This window comes from Cheilinus undulatus, linkage group 21, assembly GCF_018320785.1.
Source record: "Cheilinus undulatus linkage group 21, ASM1832078v1, whole genome shotgun sequence".
In the NCBI taxonomy this organism is placed as follows: domain Eukaryota; kingdom Metazoa; phylum Chordata; class Actinopteri; order Labriformes; family Labridae; genus Cheilinus; species Cheilinus undulatus.
The window spans coordinates 23927871-23945586 of record NC_054885.1 but is presented as its reverse complement, the minus strand read 5'-3'; the positions used below and the strand labels follow the sequence as shown (position 1 = coordinate 23945586).

The 17716-nt window shown below is 40.6% G+C and overlaps 1 protein-coding gene across 10 annotated transcripts in view; it reads left to right on the top strand.

Annotated features, from left to right (window-relative positions):
* The window catches only part of nfixb (nuclear factor I/Xb), a 192497-nt gene that overhangs the window by 40383 nt on the left and 134398 nt on the right, over window positions 1-17716 (top strand). For 4 of the 10 annotated variants that reach the window (XM_041777897.1, XM_041777900.1, XM_041777903.1 and 1 more), the window contains one exon: window positions 11180-11711. In XM_041777897.1, coding sequence (XP_041633831.1) covers window positions 11180-11711 — 532 coding nt within the window. Of the gene's footprint in view, window positions 1-7199; window positions 7325-10093; window positions 10405-10435; window positions 10680-11179; window positions 11712-17716 lie in introns of those variants that run through there. The other 6 variants (XM_041777898.1, XM_041777896.1, XM_041777906.1 and 3 more) reach the window with 5 other exon arrangements.

Here is a 17716-nt window from a genome sequence, read left to right as displayed (position 1 = left end):
TAAAACATTGTAGTAAGTCCTGTCAGTTAAAAATGTAATCTAGTGTAGAAATAGGTAGTGAGATCAGCAGAGTCAAAGTTCATCAGCAAACTTTATGAGCTGACAGATATTTATTTATGATATGTTCAAGAAAACACAGTTATTTAAGATGTGTGAATAAAATCTTATGATGTGTTTAAATGTCATTAACGACATTAAAAAGAATTCTTTTTCAGTAGAAACTTCAATAGTTATCGTGAATATAAGGAATATTTATTTCAGGGGTGTACAATGAATATAACAGACTGAATCACAACTTTTAACATTTTGAACTTCAGCTTTACTCAGACCACTTCTGTTATAAATGTATTGTAATTGTTTTGTCTTTCTTCCAAACAATAGAAAAGTATCAATAGTGGTATTGATTAGGGTGTCAATATTGATAGAAATGATTGATCTCCAATGCTTGTTAATGACCCAAGCGAAATTAATATTGGTGTCTCTTCATGAGTTACAATAACAAGCATAAAAAATAGCTATTTCTATACATTCTAACACTTGAAATGGATAAAAGGTCTCAGACAAAGTAGTTAGCAGCATGCTGTAGAAAACTTTGCTTATATTTCCCATGGTAAGTGATGTATTCAAAGAAAGAGGGCAATGTTTTGTTAAAAAACAAAACTCATAAACATACACACAGGGTCAGAGATATAGCCTTAAAGGATGCCAACATTGACATACACCCAAAGTTCCTCTTAGAGAGTTAAATAATGAAACCTACATATTATACAGTTTAAAGGAATAATGCCACTATTCTTCCGTTCTTTTTTCTGTCTGCCCTGCCCTTTGTCTTGTTCTTTGTCTTCATTTTTTTCATTTACTAATAGATGTCCCTCTTTATCAGGGCTTGCACAGACACATAAAACCACACCTCTGTCAAATATTGGCCCCTGGTTGGTACTCTGTGGCCACAGAGGGCACCAAACAAATTACAGGCCTATAGGCTACATTCATGACCCATACAGGCATGATGGCAGATCATCATTGGGGTTTAATTAATAACTTATGGCTAATGTTACTCTGCTAATTTGAATGGAAAGATGTAAAGATAAAAAAAATGTATATAGGCAGAAGTGGGAGGCAGGATGGGGGGTAGACAGACATGGTGGGTGGAATGGTGGGGGTTGTGAGTTAGGGATTGCGGCAGAGCATTTGCATAAAGGGCAGGGCAGCATGCCCAATGGTGGAAAAGGTTGGCATCGGGCCTTTCAGACTGGCAAAGAGGGAAGACTGGAGAGAGACGAGGGTGGGTGGATTGGGGGGGGGGGGGGTCTATAGTGCATCTCTTGTTCAGAAAGAGGAGGTCCCTCTCTGTTGGCAGGAGAGCAGGCTAAATCTCTCGTTTGATTGTGTGGTAGATTGTCCCTTTATTTGTCTGATTGCAAAGCATTCAACACTGCATGAGGATTGGGCTTCACTTTCCTGGAGCCTTAATGCAGGAAGGACTTATTCTGTCTCACTCTGCTCTTTGCATATGTCTCAGTTTTGATTATATACAATCAGCACACCAGTAAGTTTCTGTTTATCAAGTCTATGCTAGCCTCTGTCATAAGCTGCAAGCATCTTTCTGAAGCCAGTGTTAATGCTGATTTAGCATGATGCAACATTCAGTTATCTTCTGAACGATTCACAATTTTCTCAGGACTAAAGATAAATATAAGCCTGAAGACGTGCGATGAGAGGCACCTAGTGACTTTTCTGTCTAACTGTGAGTGTCAGAGCCACAACACTTCTGTTCCCCTCCTGTCAGCTGTAGATGTGGTGATGTCATGGTAATAGGGAGTGAAAGGGACGATTATTTAGTGTGGGCCTGTTATTTCTGGCTACAGAATAAGGGCTGTATATAGAGTAATGGCTGGCCACCCGCGGTCATCATGACCACCAAGAGTGAAAGTGTCCAAACTCACTGCAGCCACAAATGTTGATAGCCATTTTAATGAGGTGCTGAGGATGCTAAGCAGTTACATGAAGTAAATACACATGGGTACAGCAAATATGCTTTCCTGAACATTACAAGTGCAACACTTGCCTTGATTTTGTCTGACTGGCTATCTGAAAATCAGGATCACAAAAAGGATTTTGTCATGTGCATATATATCAGTTACCTGCAACCAGTATTTCTTGGTATCTTAACTTTAAAACTAACTTAAATAATTAACTGTTTTTTTAACTGCTTGAGTGCTGTTGTGCTGTCAAACTGTTCAATATTGTTTTAATTGTTCAAGAAGTAATTATGAGCAGAATGTATTTATGAAAGAAAAACAATGCAGTTAATGATCTGTTTGAGGATATGATTATTTGGTTGTTTCCAATGATGTGATTGTTAATTGTGGACACTACAGATGAACGTAGAAAGATATTCAATGGAAAATAGAATGAATTTTTTGTTGTTGTTGTCAGTGGGCAACATCTGTTTCAAAACTAATAAAAAACATGGCTTCAAGGTAAGCAAGTGCATCACTTTGCTCCTTGACAATTAGGGATGCATGACATTAGTGACATGATATCAGTAGATATTGGCTTAAAAAGGGAATTATTGTATATGCAAATATGATATTTTCTGCTTTTCTTAGTTCATTGCTAAAGTTGTAAGTGAATGAATTTGTGAATATGTTGGATATCTGCAGAAATCTAATATTGTGTGTACCTATTGGAAATTCATATAGCTCAGTAAAACAATATCGATAAAGGTTTCACATAATGCTAAAGCAGTGGTCTTACTCTCTTGTAAATCAATATGAAGCAAGAGATCCTAGAGAGAGAAGTTGATACAAAGCTGTACATTGATTAATGCACATTATTTATGCAGATCTCAAACCATAAAAGAGCATGCATGCATTTTCAAACAGTAAAAGTATTATATTGATGTAGGTTTCACATAATCACCATGATGTCTCAAATCTCCTCTAGTGCGGCAGCACTGTTTGCAGTCGGGTTTACCTTCAAACAGGCAACAAACACAGACGTTCTGCTCGAGCGCACTGCTCGTCTTGGGTTTGAAACACAATCATTTTGTTTCTTCTTCCAACAGTGTGTGAAAGGCTGACTTTGGCATTTCACACTCATGTCTTTGAAAAGAGAAGCAAAGCCCTACAGCTTCGTTAAGCGGCAAGTTAACACATGAACCTGAAGATCCCTTTCATTTAAGGCCGTGTTGAAATCCTAATACTGAATGTGAAGGGATCTATTCATAAGAGGGGTTTGGTGTAACATCCCTCTGCTTTGAGCATGTTGATAAATCAGTGCACTTGTAATTCTCTGTGATGCATGTCAACCACACAGTGCAGATCAGAGATTATGTGTATGAGGTGAAGGCCATCGTGCAATAGCTTATTTAGAGTCACAGCAACATCTCACTTCTAGTTTGGTATTGTGTCACCAAGCTATTAATTAAAAATTTATCAGCTTCTATCTAACTAAAATAGGAATGCAGGATCAAACAGAATTGATTTGCTAAAAACATTTCTCAATGCAGGCCTACCGTTGAATGACAAAGCAGTTTTTTAAACAATAGCATATCAACACATGCCAAATACTGCTAAAATCTGGCTAGAAGTTGGTCTCCTCCACCCTCTTCTTTGGCAGGATTGATATTTGTATCTCGGTTGATGAAAGTGCATTAATTGATCGGTGTGGGATTTCCATGAGCCTTATTTATTACAGATTGAAATCTTCATAGATAAGGCAACAAAAAGGGCATTATATCTTGGTCCAGTCAGAAGTTTCACCGTTACTCAGTCTGTACTGGCAGCAGTGTGAGCAGCAGTCATCTGTTGGGTGGCACAGTGAGAAAACACTCAGTCAAGGCTGTTGTGGTTCTGAGTCGGCCTGCCCGGGCACGGCCAATGGCTCACGTGCTGACACACACACAGACACACACACCAGTGAGACACAGGGCGGTTCCTTCATCCAAAGGCAAATTCTTTTTAAAGATCTGCAAATGGCTTGGGGTGGAGGGAGACTGCTCTTTTGAGTAGATGTGTGATAAGGCTGGGAGTAACATCACCTTGATTTTATAGGATGGGCAGGAGTGTGACTACAGCAGAGTCATGAGTCATCTCATTAAAAAGGTTTCTCTTTGTTAAGTTTGGGTGAAATGTGTGTCACTATGTTCCTGCGCTCCTCTCGCTCTTCTCATCAATACTGACATCGTCATCTAAGAATATTTGCATGTCTCAACATGGCCCATAGTTCTTCAAGCAGGAACAAATATTGTTTTATAAAATCTTAAAGGAGAATCAGAAAACAAAATAGTCTGAAGTAATCTGGTACACCTTGTTCTCATCCATCTCAGAGCACAATGTGTGTTTTATTTGTTTCATTGTGGATCACACAAAGCCTCTATCAAATTCCCGTCTGTGTTGTGTAGAATGACAGCACAAGTCATAAGTACCTACTGTAATAAGGCCCCAGTATAAAAATAAAATGCAGTGTTTAGGCTTTTATTGTTAGTTAGGTGCAGGAGCTCCAGAGCCAGAGGACCAAAAAGGCCGGTTTTGTTTTGCAGTGCAGCCAGGCTGTCGAGCCTCTTTGTGGGGCAGGAATGTGCAGTGCGTGCCTCTTCTTCGGCTTGGTTCCCCCTACTCCACCCCACGCGGCCCACCCCAGGCACGTTAGCATGCAGCCACCACAAATTGCTCGCAGATTTTTCACACATAGTAACGTGCTGGTTTGTAAACTTGGAGAAGTGCAACCAACATAAGATGCTAAGCTTTGTGGATCTTTACGGATCATTTAGCCACTGGAGTAACAGAGAGTGTGGTCTGTTCTCAAGGTACCCTCCCCCTGTCTGTCTTTAAAAGTCTAGTGCTCTGTCCCCTTCTTACTGCTAATGATTAAAGCAAGAAACATTACTGTGTATTATAACTGTGGTAGGTCATACAGCCACTACTGTAGCTTGTTCTGATTTCAGTAACAAACCACAACAATTAAAATTAAAGACATGATTTCTAGAACATGAGGAAACACACCTACTGCTTAGAGATGAATTTTTGAACAAAATACACTTGAATGATTATATTACACTAATTTAAAGAACTGCACACAAGATCTGGTATCATCTGCAGCATCTTGCACTCTTCAGCAAATGACAAACCTTTTACTTCCTCCCGTCTGGCCTGACTGTGTCTCACTAGTTTGAGCTTGGGGTCAAAGGGAGCGGATGTCAGGCTCCGTCCAGGATCAGGGACACACAGCAGGGCAGCAGAGGACAGAGACGGGCCCCATGCACCAGCCCAGAGTCACACTAATGAAGAGCCAGGGGCTGGAAGTCTTTAATTGGTCAGATGAGATGCAGTGTGTATGGCCCTGGCGAGGTCAGGTACCACAGGACAGAGCAGGACAAAGCAGAGTGAGAGTCCTGCTGGAGGGCATTGTGGGTCAGAGAGGAAGAGACTTTTTGAGCTAAAAGATTTTACGATTATTTGTTATCTTAGCAAAAAAGTGCTTTTGAAAGGTTTGATATGAAGGTCCAATACAAAGGGTTGAAATGAACTACATGAGAAGTTCAACATTCACATAAAAGAATTATTGTTACAAGTATTTCACTGGGTCAGTGTTTATGGTTCAAAGACTTGTTCTTTATAAAACAGGCCTTCCATTATTGTCTTGAAAGTCAAGAGTTTTCAACCATGTTTTTGCCTTTTAGAGATATTTCTTAAGAAAGCAGGCTGCCCTCTTTCTAGCTTATGAAATGATACTGTTTATTATTATTTTTAAATTCATTTTCAGTATTCTGTTTGGATAGTAATACATGTTATGATAATTTGTTCATTTAACTGCTTGGACAAAAATCTGAAATCCTAGTTCTTGTCACCTAAAATAAACCTTTATTGAGTCATAATAATGTATTTTTGTTTAAAGAAAAAAGAAACAAACAAAAAAAAAACTATAGGATTACTTGTTAAGTGACAGACTGGAAACAGATAAATCAGTAAATAAGAAAATGCTTTGCTTAATGAATTAATTTTTAAAGAATTTAATTTTTTTTAAGAAAAAAAAAAGTAGCTTATGATATTTCAAACTACCAAACCTCCTCTGATTATCTAACTGGTTATTCGAAGAGCTTTGCAATGAACCAAACTGTTTTTTAAGAGCCTTTATTGTCCTCGCTGAAAGAGTTAATCTGAAGTTGGCAGCCAACTCCGCAGTCTCGATCAGACGTGCGGAGAATGGAAAAAAATAAAGGGCTTCAGAATTATTTCAATTGTCTTGTTATGGACTGTTCAAATTCAGCTGAGGGTTTGGTTGTAATTATCATAACTGGAATCGAGGCTTTGCGGAGGAATAAAAGGCAAGTATTAGTTTTTTTGGGGGGGGGTATTTATGTTTTTTTTTTTTTTTTAAAGTAGCCTAAGGCTATGAGAAAAAATTTTGAATTTAAACTTCTTTTATGAAAACACGACTCTCGTTTAAAGAATGGGGATAAGATTTAAGGTAAAAAAAAAAACAAAAAAAAACAAAAAAAAAAAAAAACGGGGGTATTGAATATTATCATCATATCTGCAGCTGTGACCATGGTCATTGCAATGTCACCAGGCACTGCTCCACTTTCACTGCAGAGACATAATTTCCAGTTCACACAGGCCTGAATGGGGTTTGTTTCTTAGTATGAACTGACTTCGGATTTCACGTGTGTAGCACAATTGTGCCGCTTTGGGGAATGCCAGCTCGTCTTTGCTTTGCCCCCCTTTTTTACTCTGCTCAGCATTTCCACGTCAGGATACTCCTTGCGGACTCCTTCTGGTTTAATTTCACCCATGTCCAACTCTTTTAATTACGCTATATGAAGAGAGAGGATGAGATGTAGGGAGGTAAAAATTAGAATAATGATAAATAGCGCATTTTATTTAATTGATTTGGATGTATGTTTGAAACTTACTGAATGTGGCCAATAATTTTAGGGGATAAGGCATAGAAACATGCATAGTGGTGGGAAACGATACGCTACGTAAAAAATAATTGGGATGGCGTTGATCTAGAAGATTTATCAATAACGAAAAATACCTATTTTAAGTTTTATTTAATTTTAAGGCATAAAATGCGACCTTTCTAGGCCTTAAGTCCAAGTCAAGTGGCCACTGAATCAGTTTCTTCTGTGGGGCTTTTAAAGTGAAGGTTTCACCTGTCGGACTCCGGAAGTTCATTTTCACTGTGTGTATGAAATTCTAGCTAATTTGCTTGGGGTAACATTTAGGCAGCAGCGACCTGCACAGGAAATTATACAGACTCCTAGACAACTTTAAAGCCAGCAGCCAAGTTTATTCGACCGTAATTTAGAATCCGGGTAAGAGCCACAGACACGCTAAGTTATTTAAGTTGAAAACGTACACATTTATAATACAGGCACGTGGGCATTAGGCCTGGGTGTGGCGCAGCAGCTAATTCAGACATCGTCATGCAGCCGAGCTTACCTGCGGATATATTTTCCATGAACGAGTTTTCATCGAGTTTGTCAGTTGTTCGCGCACATTGATAGAAAGAGAATAGCATAACTGAAGAATATGACAATACCAAAAGTTAAATTCCTTTGACATTTGAATGGTGTTATTGCATTTTGGCAATGACCCCACAAAACGTTTTATACATAGGCCTACTGAAAAGCAGGATAGGGTATGCACCAAGTGCCAGTAATGTTTACTGATACTTGAGCTATAGGTATTTATAGAATGATGTTTAACTTCAATAACTTACCACACACATTATCATTACATAATGAAAAGAGACATCCCCTTCATTTGTTTATTTCGTCAAGCAGAATATTACACATTGGCATCGGTCAATAACAGTGAGCGGTAAAGTGGTGATGTGTTCACCTTCACTGTTTTAACAGATGAGAGTAAGTTTGTGTTTTATTAGACATATGTTTATGACTTGACTATGAAGTGAGACTGAAGGCCTGGATGTTTATTAGTGGGGTGGTATTGTGTCTGTTTCTATTATGCAGACTGACATGTTAAGTGAGAACCTCAAGAAGCAACCATTATTTAAGCATTCAGCTACCTTATTAAGCTCATGAAGTCTTATACTTGCATTTAGGCCTTGTAAATACACCTCAGAAAAACAGATAAACCCTAAATATGCAGTAAAAATTCTCAATGAAAATTACTAAAACAATGTGTTTTATCATTAGTTGAAGTTTCTTACTGAACAGTTAATTAGGCCTACATAATATGTAAAATATAGAACTATATGGGAAACTAATCACAATTCCCCATAGTGGGGTGTATTTGTATGTTATTGCTCATTCCTTTTCTTTTGACAAGTTGCAAAAACAAAGCTTTTTCCATTCACTTTGAGAAATGAGTGACAAACAATAAAACTGCACAATAAAAGCAGCAACTAACAATTCTTGAGCTGTTCTGTTGGAAAGAGTTTTTGTTCTTTGGTTGAAAAATGATCAGATTGATTGTTCAACCATTAGAGCTGTTTCAGGTTCTTGAAATGGACTTGTCAATGACTAGACTAATAGTGTCAGCTCCACACATGTTCCTTGCATCTGCATTTGTTGGGTTTTTAAGCAGAGCCAGCCTCCTGCTGGTATTGGATAGATTTTGTTGCCTTGGATTTCAGCCTTGGCATAGTTGTGGGTAATGTGAACAGCACACAATCGAAGGAATTTCTGTACACAGTGAATTTTCCTTTTGTCTCCAGTTTTTCCTTGAGTATTGGAGTCCTGAAGTCGTCCTGTGATTCAGCAGCTCTAGTGCCCTTAGACTGCAGGAGCAGGTGCTTCCCTGAATGACATGCTTCATGATGAGGCAACATGGCAGCCAGCACCAACGTTTCTCATACACTGAACACCACATCCTCCCGGGAGGTTCAGGAGGAAGGCACACAGCAGATTTTTGAATAGAGGATTTCATTGGATACACTCTCCTTGACCATTTATCTTGTAGTTTCAGAGCTGTTCAACACAACTGAGGCAAATTCTGCTTCCCCCTCCCACTGTAAATTCTGTAACCATTTCTTTATTTAGCCTCTAAATCATCTCGTCATTGATTTGTGTGAGTGCAGTCAGAGGAGTGTGGCTGCCTGGGTTTGTTTCTCCTCTTTGTTTTGCTGTGGTAAACCCATGAGCAGCTGCTGGTGGTGGGGTCTGGAGGGATTCTGAAGCTGTGTGTCCTCTCTTTGCCATCCTCTGCCAAGGTGGCATTATGCAAGCAGAGAGAAGGGTAAAGAGAGACAGAGGAGCGCAGAGAAGGGCGGGGGGGAAGAGGGAGACGAGGCAACGGCGGCCATAGTAAAGATGGAGGCAGGCTGAGGGCTACGGGGATTGGTGCAGGAGAAGACTTGCTCCCTGAACTTTGCCTCCGTGTCAGAGCAGAACTTGTCGATTTGGCAAATTGTGCAGCGTTGGACAAGGCTGCTCGCTCTCTTACACTCCCACCTGCTCCCTCTCTTTCTCTCTCTCCCTCTCTCTCCTGCTCGCTCTTTTCCTCTCCCTCTCGTTGCCACTACAGCCCCCCCTCTCCTCTTTCTCTTTTCCCTCCCTTCCAGCTCTTGAAGCTAACGCATTGGCTGGGCTACAGGCATCTTGTTGCCAAATAGGTGGGCCCTACTCGTGTTGGCAAAGGCTCAAGCAATGGTTAGGGAAAGAACGTGGAGAGGACGAGAGACGGCGAGCGAGAAACAGAAAGAGAAAGAGAGAGAGTTGGAGAGAAAAGGGGAAAAAAGAAGCAGCACTTGGCTTTGCCAGCGGTCGTATGCGCTCGTCCAACATTGATTCGGCTCTCTATTTTTTTTTCTCTTTATTCTGTGCTCTGCTCTCCCTGGCCCCCCCATCTGTGTATGTGCGTGAGTGTGTGTGTGAGTCTTGCGCCGGGCCCAGGGATCAGAACAGACACCACTACCGATTACACTTTGCCAAGGATTTTTTTTTTTTGCTTCAAGGTTCATTTTTTTATTTTTTGGAATGCATAAAGGATTGTTTATTTTAGTGCATCTTTTCCTGAAGTTCTTTTTTACTAGCAGAGTGTGACTGTTAATAGTTCATTTTTTTCTTTTTGCTACAACTTTTTATTTTTATTCCCCCCCCCCCCTTTTTTTTTTTTGCTTTTCTCTACAGAACTGCTGGCCGTGGTCTTTCGGCATTAAATTTTATTGCTCCTTAAATCTTTTTTTTTTTCTCTTTAGGTTTTTGTTTTTTAAACTTTGGCCCACTGTTTTTAGTGAGCAACGTATTCTGCTAATTATTTTTTTACAGCCCCCTCCCCAAGTTTTTTTTTTCATCTGCTAATTCTCTACAGCCTGCCAAACCAGCACTTGCTTTACATTGGGGAGCCCGGGAGAAAAAAAAAACTGGTGCAGGAGATTTTTTTTTCCACTTTAAACGCTGTGCCAAATTTATGATGAGAGTGCAAAATGGTAACTACCAGGCCGTCTGTCTTCCTCTAGCTGTGTGGTTTTCTGTGGTGATTTCTGTCTGCCTTCAGTTTGTTGTGGAAATGTGAGTCTGGTTGGAGCTCCCTTGCATGGTAGAGCAGATAGGAAATGGTATGGCTGATCTTTTAGCTGCACATTTCAACAGTGGTCTTGTGGCGGCAAAGCTTGGCGGTGGTGAGCGACCGGTGTGTGGCAACCCTGGCACAGGAACGCTGTGGCGAGATCTGGGCTTTGTTGCCCAGAGATATGTGGTGAAGGTATTATGGTTAGGAAGAATAACTTTTTCTTTTGCAGAAAAGCAGCGGGAGCGCAACTTGGCTCAGCTTTCCAGTTGCTTTTTGATTTCATTTCATGTATATTGCATTTGTTGTCTTGAATGTGAAGGTGTTCATCAAGAAATAGATTTTTTACAACCACAGTTAAGGACTTTACTTTTAATTGCTATATATTTATTTTAAGTTTATCTGAATTATATTGCTAAAACATTTTGACTTTTTATTTCAATTCTAGTTTTAATTGCCCTTTTTTGGAATTTGAATATTCAAAAAAACTAGGCATTTTGATTATAGCCGTTTAATTTTATTTGTATTTATTTATTTATTAATTGTCACAATTATTTTCATATTGTTTTACTTTTTATGATAACTGCGTAAGCTCTTTGAAAAACAATTAATTTTAAACTTAAAAAAATTCTGTCCCCTTACAAATAAATGCATTTATTTATCCTTTTAACTTGCCATCCTTCTCTCTGTCATAGGATGAATTTCATCCCTTCATTGAGGCCCTCCTCCCCCATGTCCGTGCCTTTTCCTACACCTGGTTCAACCTGCAGGCCCGTAAACGCAAATACTTTAAGAAGCACGAAAAGAGGATGACCAAGGATGAGGAGCGTGCAGTGAAAGACGAGCTGCTGGGAGAGAAGCCGGAGATCAAGCAGAAGTGGGCCTCACGCCTGCTGGCCAAGCTCCGCAAGGACATCCGGCCTGAGTTCCGCGAGGACTTTGTGCTCACCATCACGGGGAAGAAGCCCCCTTGCTGCGTGCTGTCCAACCCCGACCAGAAGGGCAAGATCCGCCGCATTGACTGCCTCCGCCAGGCCGACAAGGTGTGGCGGCTGGACCTGGTGATGGTCATCCTGTTCAAGGGTAGCCCCCTGGAGAGCACGGATGGGGAGCGGTTGGTCAAGTCACCCCAGTGCTCCAATCATGGCCTGTGTGTCCAGCCGCACCACATCGGAGTGACAGTGAAGGAGCTGGACCTCTACCTGGCATACTTCGTCCACACACCAGGTATGTTTATAGATTCCACACAAACATCATTTCATGACACTGACAGTTACACATACATACACAGGGCAGCATGTCACACACACTTTAGCATGTGAGCCACAGATTTGATGATGCCTTTCACGATGTACCCAGCTGAGCCTGTGCCAGGCTTTGATAAACCCAAACAGGACCGAGATAGTGCCCGCGTCTTGACATTTAAAGGGACAGTCTGCGCTGTGTAATCTCTAAAAAGTGTCTCTCAGATGGATGTTTCTATCTGATTTAAAGAGATTCTGAGAGTTTGACAGTCAGGCTTAAAACCTGTGTTTACTTAGAGATATGTTTGCGTTGGTACATTTGTTCAAGTATTTGTGTGCAAATTTGTCTAAATCCAAATGTGCATGTTTTCTGGTGCCATCTGTAAACAAAAGCATCTGCAAACCTGTTTATCTGTCTGTGCATGCATGTGCATACGTGCGTTTGTGTGGAGCAGTTTGTCACATGCCTGTAATCCATGCGTGTGTTATTTTGAGATTGGTGTGTATCAGTAGCAGTGTTGTGTGTTTCTGTGGGGTCTTTTGTGTGTGGTGGTCTACAGAGTGTAGTGACAGCTGGACCAGTCCCAGGCACTTTAGTAAGCAGGGAGAGTCAGCGTGTCTGCAGCCACCGCCACCTCAGCCTTACACCACTCTTCGCACACTCTCTTACACACACTCTGGCAAGTAGACACACTCCACTCAACCAAACTGTCCCACTCGTCATTTGTCAGGTTGTATTAATCTCTCACATTAAAGTGTGTATTTTGTCCCTTTTCTAATAAGATTCTTTTTTTAAAATTGAATCTACTAATGTGCTTTTAGTGTGTCAAGAAATATTTTAGTATGATTTGTAAACAAACTTCCATACATTTTGGACTGTGAGACAATGTGTTGTTCTAAATGAAAAAAGAAAAAAAACTGATATGATTTTATTTGAATGCCTAGATTTTTTTTTTAAGTAATTCTAAAATTTCAAACATAATAATTACAAAAAATGTACCCCCCCCCCCCACACACACACACATGCATAAAAAAGAAGGAACTATTTCTTTGATGTTAAATAGAGAGACCTTTTCATTGGTTATTATGACTTTTTTCCAGAATTTTCCAGAAATTCTAATAATCATAACTGAGCTGTCTCTTAAGTAAACAGAGCTGTGATTGTTAAAATTCTTTATCATAAGCATAACAAATTTAAGTAAATAACACTTATAGTTGTGTCTTCCACGTTGACCTGTAAGGAAGGCATCCTTTCATGGAATGAAAGAATAGTGCATACAGTAGCTGTTGTTTCATTAAGCACTAGTGTCAAACAAATGCTTATATTTTTGAATGTATGTCTTTTATATCATCTTTTACCCACAATCATAATGTAAGCCAATCTCTGTCTCCAACTGAAGCAGCACTCTCTCACCTTTAATTGGAGTGCTAGTATTTTTCTCAGTGTCTAGGTACTTTGCAGTCACTGTCTTGTCCTGTCTTTCCATGATTCCGGTGTTTGCATTTGGAGTCGGCCGCACTTTCTCTTCATACAGTCACAGGGCTTTCCTATGCCCTCTACTATTATCCTTTGTCTCTGACCACAGACTGGCATACAGTTACAGGACCTTAATTCTCCTCCTTGGCAGGGAGGTGCAATGCTCCTCTGTGACAGAGTACCCCTTGCCAGGCTCCTTTCAGCCTAGTGTGTAACTCTGCTTGAGTTTGCGGGGCCTCCGTGAGCGCCTCTTCCTGTTCCAGAATGCACCGTGGCGAACCACGGCTCAGATTAGCTCCCAGCGCAGCCTGATGCCCCTCCGAGAAAAGCCTTTTTTTTTACTCAGTGCCAGATTCCAGCAGCCAATCATCCCTGTAAATACATTGAGCCAGCCTTCATATTAATAATTTGTGTTTCTCATATGATACATATAATGTAATGTAGTTTTTCAGTGTTTTTCGGTCAAAAGTGTACCTTTCTATCCATTAAGTTAATGCATTTTTCAAGCTAGTATATTTCTTGAGTTCTGGATGTTTTTCATTTGTTGTCTTCATGTCCAAATAACCTTTTACATTTAGAGCTACATAATCTCAACCCGTCATCTGCTGTGAGAGAGGCTGTTTTTTACTTTGATGCTGCTCGCCTTTTCACAGCATCCTTAGAGGTGGCCTTGCACAGCACCTTTCACACACAACAAGAATGTTTCTGAGTGTGAAAACAGTGACAATAAAACATCCTCTTGTATCAGCTGGAATAGCTCTGTTTTCCTGAGGCTGGCCGGGGTTAACCAGAGTTTACAGAGGACAGACACGCTGTGGCTCCATTCTAACCTTTAGGGTGGCAGCGTTATAGTTGTATTCTTAGCTCCTCATTCCAGGGTGTCTGTGTCTTGCGGAAGCTATCAGTTGCCAGGCCTGATGATTGGACCGCAGCCGTCTCGCCCGCCCTTCCCTGCCGCGGTGTTTCAGTTCTCTTGTCCCACTGATGTCACTGTCGCCAGCTGCAGGGGGGGGGGCTCTGCTTTCAAGCAGTGTGATTGACAGAACAGGAGATACACCCCCCTATTCCATTTTTCACACTAACCCCTCCTCTGTTTTAGCTTCCCTACAGTACAGTATGTGTCCCTGCTTTTGTCCAATTATAGACTCTGGCCCTTCCAGACAGGGCTGGGACAGATCACAGCCGCTAAACTCAGTTCTGCACTTCTGCTATGCAGCTGCAAAGAAGAGTTCCAGTGCAAAAAAGAACATTTTCTTTTGAAAAATACCTGCCCGCACACCCAGGAAAGTTATTTCTTATGTCAAAGTGGTTCCTTTTTATCACACTGTTTCAGTGCACCAGATTGTTATGATACTAATATTGCCCGTAAAATATATGATGGATCTGATCTCATTGTTGATCCAATGTCTTTTTAGGCAACAGTCTGCCTCTCTATTTGGGTGCTGAAGACTTTTCTCATCCCAGAGTCTGCTTTATTAGGTCATGTTTATTGTAGTGGATGTTTTTGTGTTGCCTACTCTGATGAAACACGCTTCATAATTCAGCTATTACTACTTGGTTGTCTGATGTAAATGTGTCTTTTTTTGTGAGTTTAGTATTCATATGTGTTCTTTCTTTGTGCTGGACACAGAGAGGTGCCTGGACCATGTGTGTCTGCCAGTCTCACTGTATTTCCATTCTGCTATGGTGCTGCTGAGATGTTCATTTACCCATCAATGTGTCCACTGTGTGTAGTCTTGCAGTTACAAATGGCCAAGAGGCTTTTAATAGAGGCTAACAAAGAGGGGAGTCGACGGGGAGACAGACAGCCAGACTGAGAGACTTAACGCCTTCACGTCACGCTAATCCATCAAACACATCTTATCTGCTATGCCCAGTATCCTGAGCTTCAAAAGGAGGTAAAACTATCAGATGCAGTTACATAATAAAATATACACCAATCAGGGAAGATTTTTCTTTCATACAGCATCATGTATATAACAAACTGGTAGCAGAATATACAGTATGCAAGTTGAGTGTGTGTAATTCTTCATCTTCTGTGCAGCGAGGCAATGTTGTGTTGCCAGTTTTTGAGTGTTTACAGAAGAAAAGATGAGGAAAACATAATGATTAAAAGGAAAAAGGCTCTGCCTTTGCTTGGCAGAGTGTGTTGTGTATAGCAGTGATTTCTGGACGAAGAGCAGAATTGTGCTCCAGTGTTCTGGCATCGGTCCGTAACCCAGGCCGACAGAGAAACAGAGAGTGTCGGCGCCGAGGGAGCCACATTCATTTGGTGTGAAAAACACTGCTGGTCTGACACTTTCAACGGAAACTTTATTATGCTTCGTTGTCATTTAAAATAATGTGCCCAATGAAGTTTGAGCTGCTGCAAGCTCCCCTCTCATGATGGGACAGCATCAGTGACACTGGTCTTTTTAATATGCACTAAGGCGCAGGGGGCTCGAACAGCTCTGGCTTGGCCCATTTTCAGAGCCCCTGGTTTTTCCACTGTCTTTTTGGTGTGTGTTTTGTAGGAGGGAATAGGAAAAGAAGAGTAGATTGCAGGAGTGTAAGGAATCGCTGGAAAACAGATTATTCCAGTACGATCATGGCTTTCAAATAAATTAATGAAAAGAAGGGATCAGATCGCCAAACACCAACATACAATTAGCCCAATTCTCTGACCTCCTTTAATTGATCTCTAAAAACTTTCCTTTACTCATTAGGTCCGACTTCCGGGCTGCTCTATGGGCTTGGTAACGGGCCAACTTGCTCTAAATTCACTGTAATTATCCAGTTTAGTGAATAATACTGGGAAAGATACACAAAAGACTGAGTATATGATTGAATTAAGCCTAATTTTGAGACAAAGGTCAGGTCTTAGCTTTGCAAATAGAAAAATGCCTTGTACCAGAAAATGCCTATTGTAAGCAACATGGATTAGCTTTATTTCCTAATTTCACTGTACAGTGATTTTCAATTATTTTTTGTAATTAAGGTTAATAAATAAATGTCATGGTGTGTCTTTCAGCAATTTAGCAGCTTAACTTGTATCTCTAGTTTTTATACTTGCTTAGCAAAGGGGACAAATGTCTAACAAAAGAATTATTTCTTTTTTCAAGGAATGTAGTAACTAAATGTCATAAATTTAGTAAACAGCATTACAGTAAACGCATACAGTAAAGACATTAAATTGAATAAGAGTAAAGTAATAACTCCATTAATTTAATTGTGATTTTTAATGTATTTCTTCCTTTTGTAGAGACTGACACTATATTGGGGCACATTTTTCACCGTGAATTAGCATCATCAGTCCTCTTTTTCTCTGTACAGACGCCAAGCCTGAAATCTGTCTCTTCCCTAAAAAACATACGTATCCACACTCAAGAGGGGTGGCTTGGCTTCTCAGCCGCTCGAGCCGAGGGGCAAAGAGCAGGAGGAGAGGAGAGGAGAGAAGTGAGGTGAAGGCAGTAAAGGATTCTAAAGGAGAGTAAAAAGAGAGTGTTTCTTTCTGGGCTGCGTCCCAGCAAGCCAGATTCTGATCAGTCCGCTTCACGCCTTGTTCCCTTGGCCCAGTGGAGCAGAGCGCAGGGAGGCTGCCCTGTAATTGGGACAGTGCTTTCCATACAGAACACGGGACCGCAGCACCATGACACCGTTGAGCACACATCCCCTGCATCTGTATGAATTTTTGTTTTTATTGAAACAGTATCAACAGCAAAGTTTGCAAAGATGCGCAAACAAAACCCTTAAAAAAAAAAACCTCAAAAAATCCTCGAAATAAACATTTACAATTGATAGCTTTTGATTTTCATGTGCTGTATTTATTCCTTTATTTAATATCAATAAATATTTGTCAATTCGGATGATACTAATGGCTGATATAAAGTAAAAAGAAAAGCGTAGAATAAAGATGATGCAAAATGCCTCACTGAAACAAAGAGAGAGGGAGGGCAGATATTCAGGCTTGTGGGGCTGGTTGGCAGCATTTGGCACCCAAAGCTGCAGCTCTGTTTAGAAGGTGCCAGCTTTTCAAACTGACACAGTCTCTGCCAACGTCTCTCCTTCTGATCCTTTCTTTTCCTCTCATTTTAACATTTTTCCCCCATATCCTTGTTTTCGCTTAACAAGTCTTCCCCTCTGTGCATCCCCTTACACCCCTGCCACTGGTCCTATGGCTTCTTTTCACTGGGGGTTGCCGGTGAAAGCAAATGCACACGGTAAAAAGTCGGGACTTATTTTGTCGAGAGATTGCTGAATAAAATTGCCACCTTGTTAATGGGCAGTTTTCACCTCTACCATATTTTCTGTCATCCAAAATATTGTCCACAGACTTTAAACAGAACAAATTATGTTGTTTGGTGCAATGTTGCCTGTGTGAATTTAGGTCCAAAACAAAATGGAGGCCTAGCGCTGCTCCTCTCCAATCAGAAGACAGATCCATGTGAAAAAAACAGTCTTTGGTAAATTAACAATGCTGATTTGTTTCTCCTTTAATGTCAGCACAGATTTAGATTCTTCATGTTTTAACT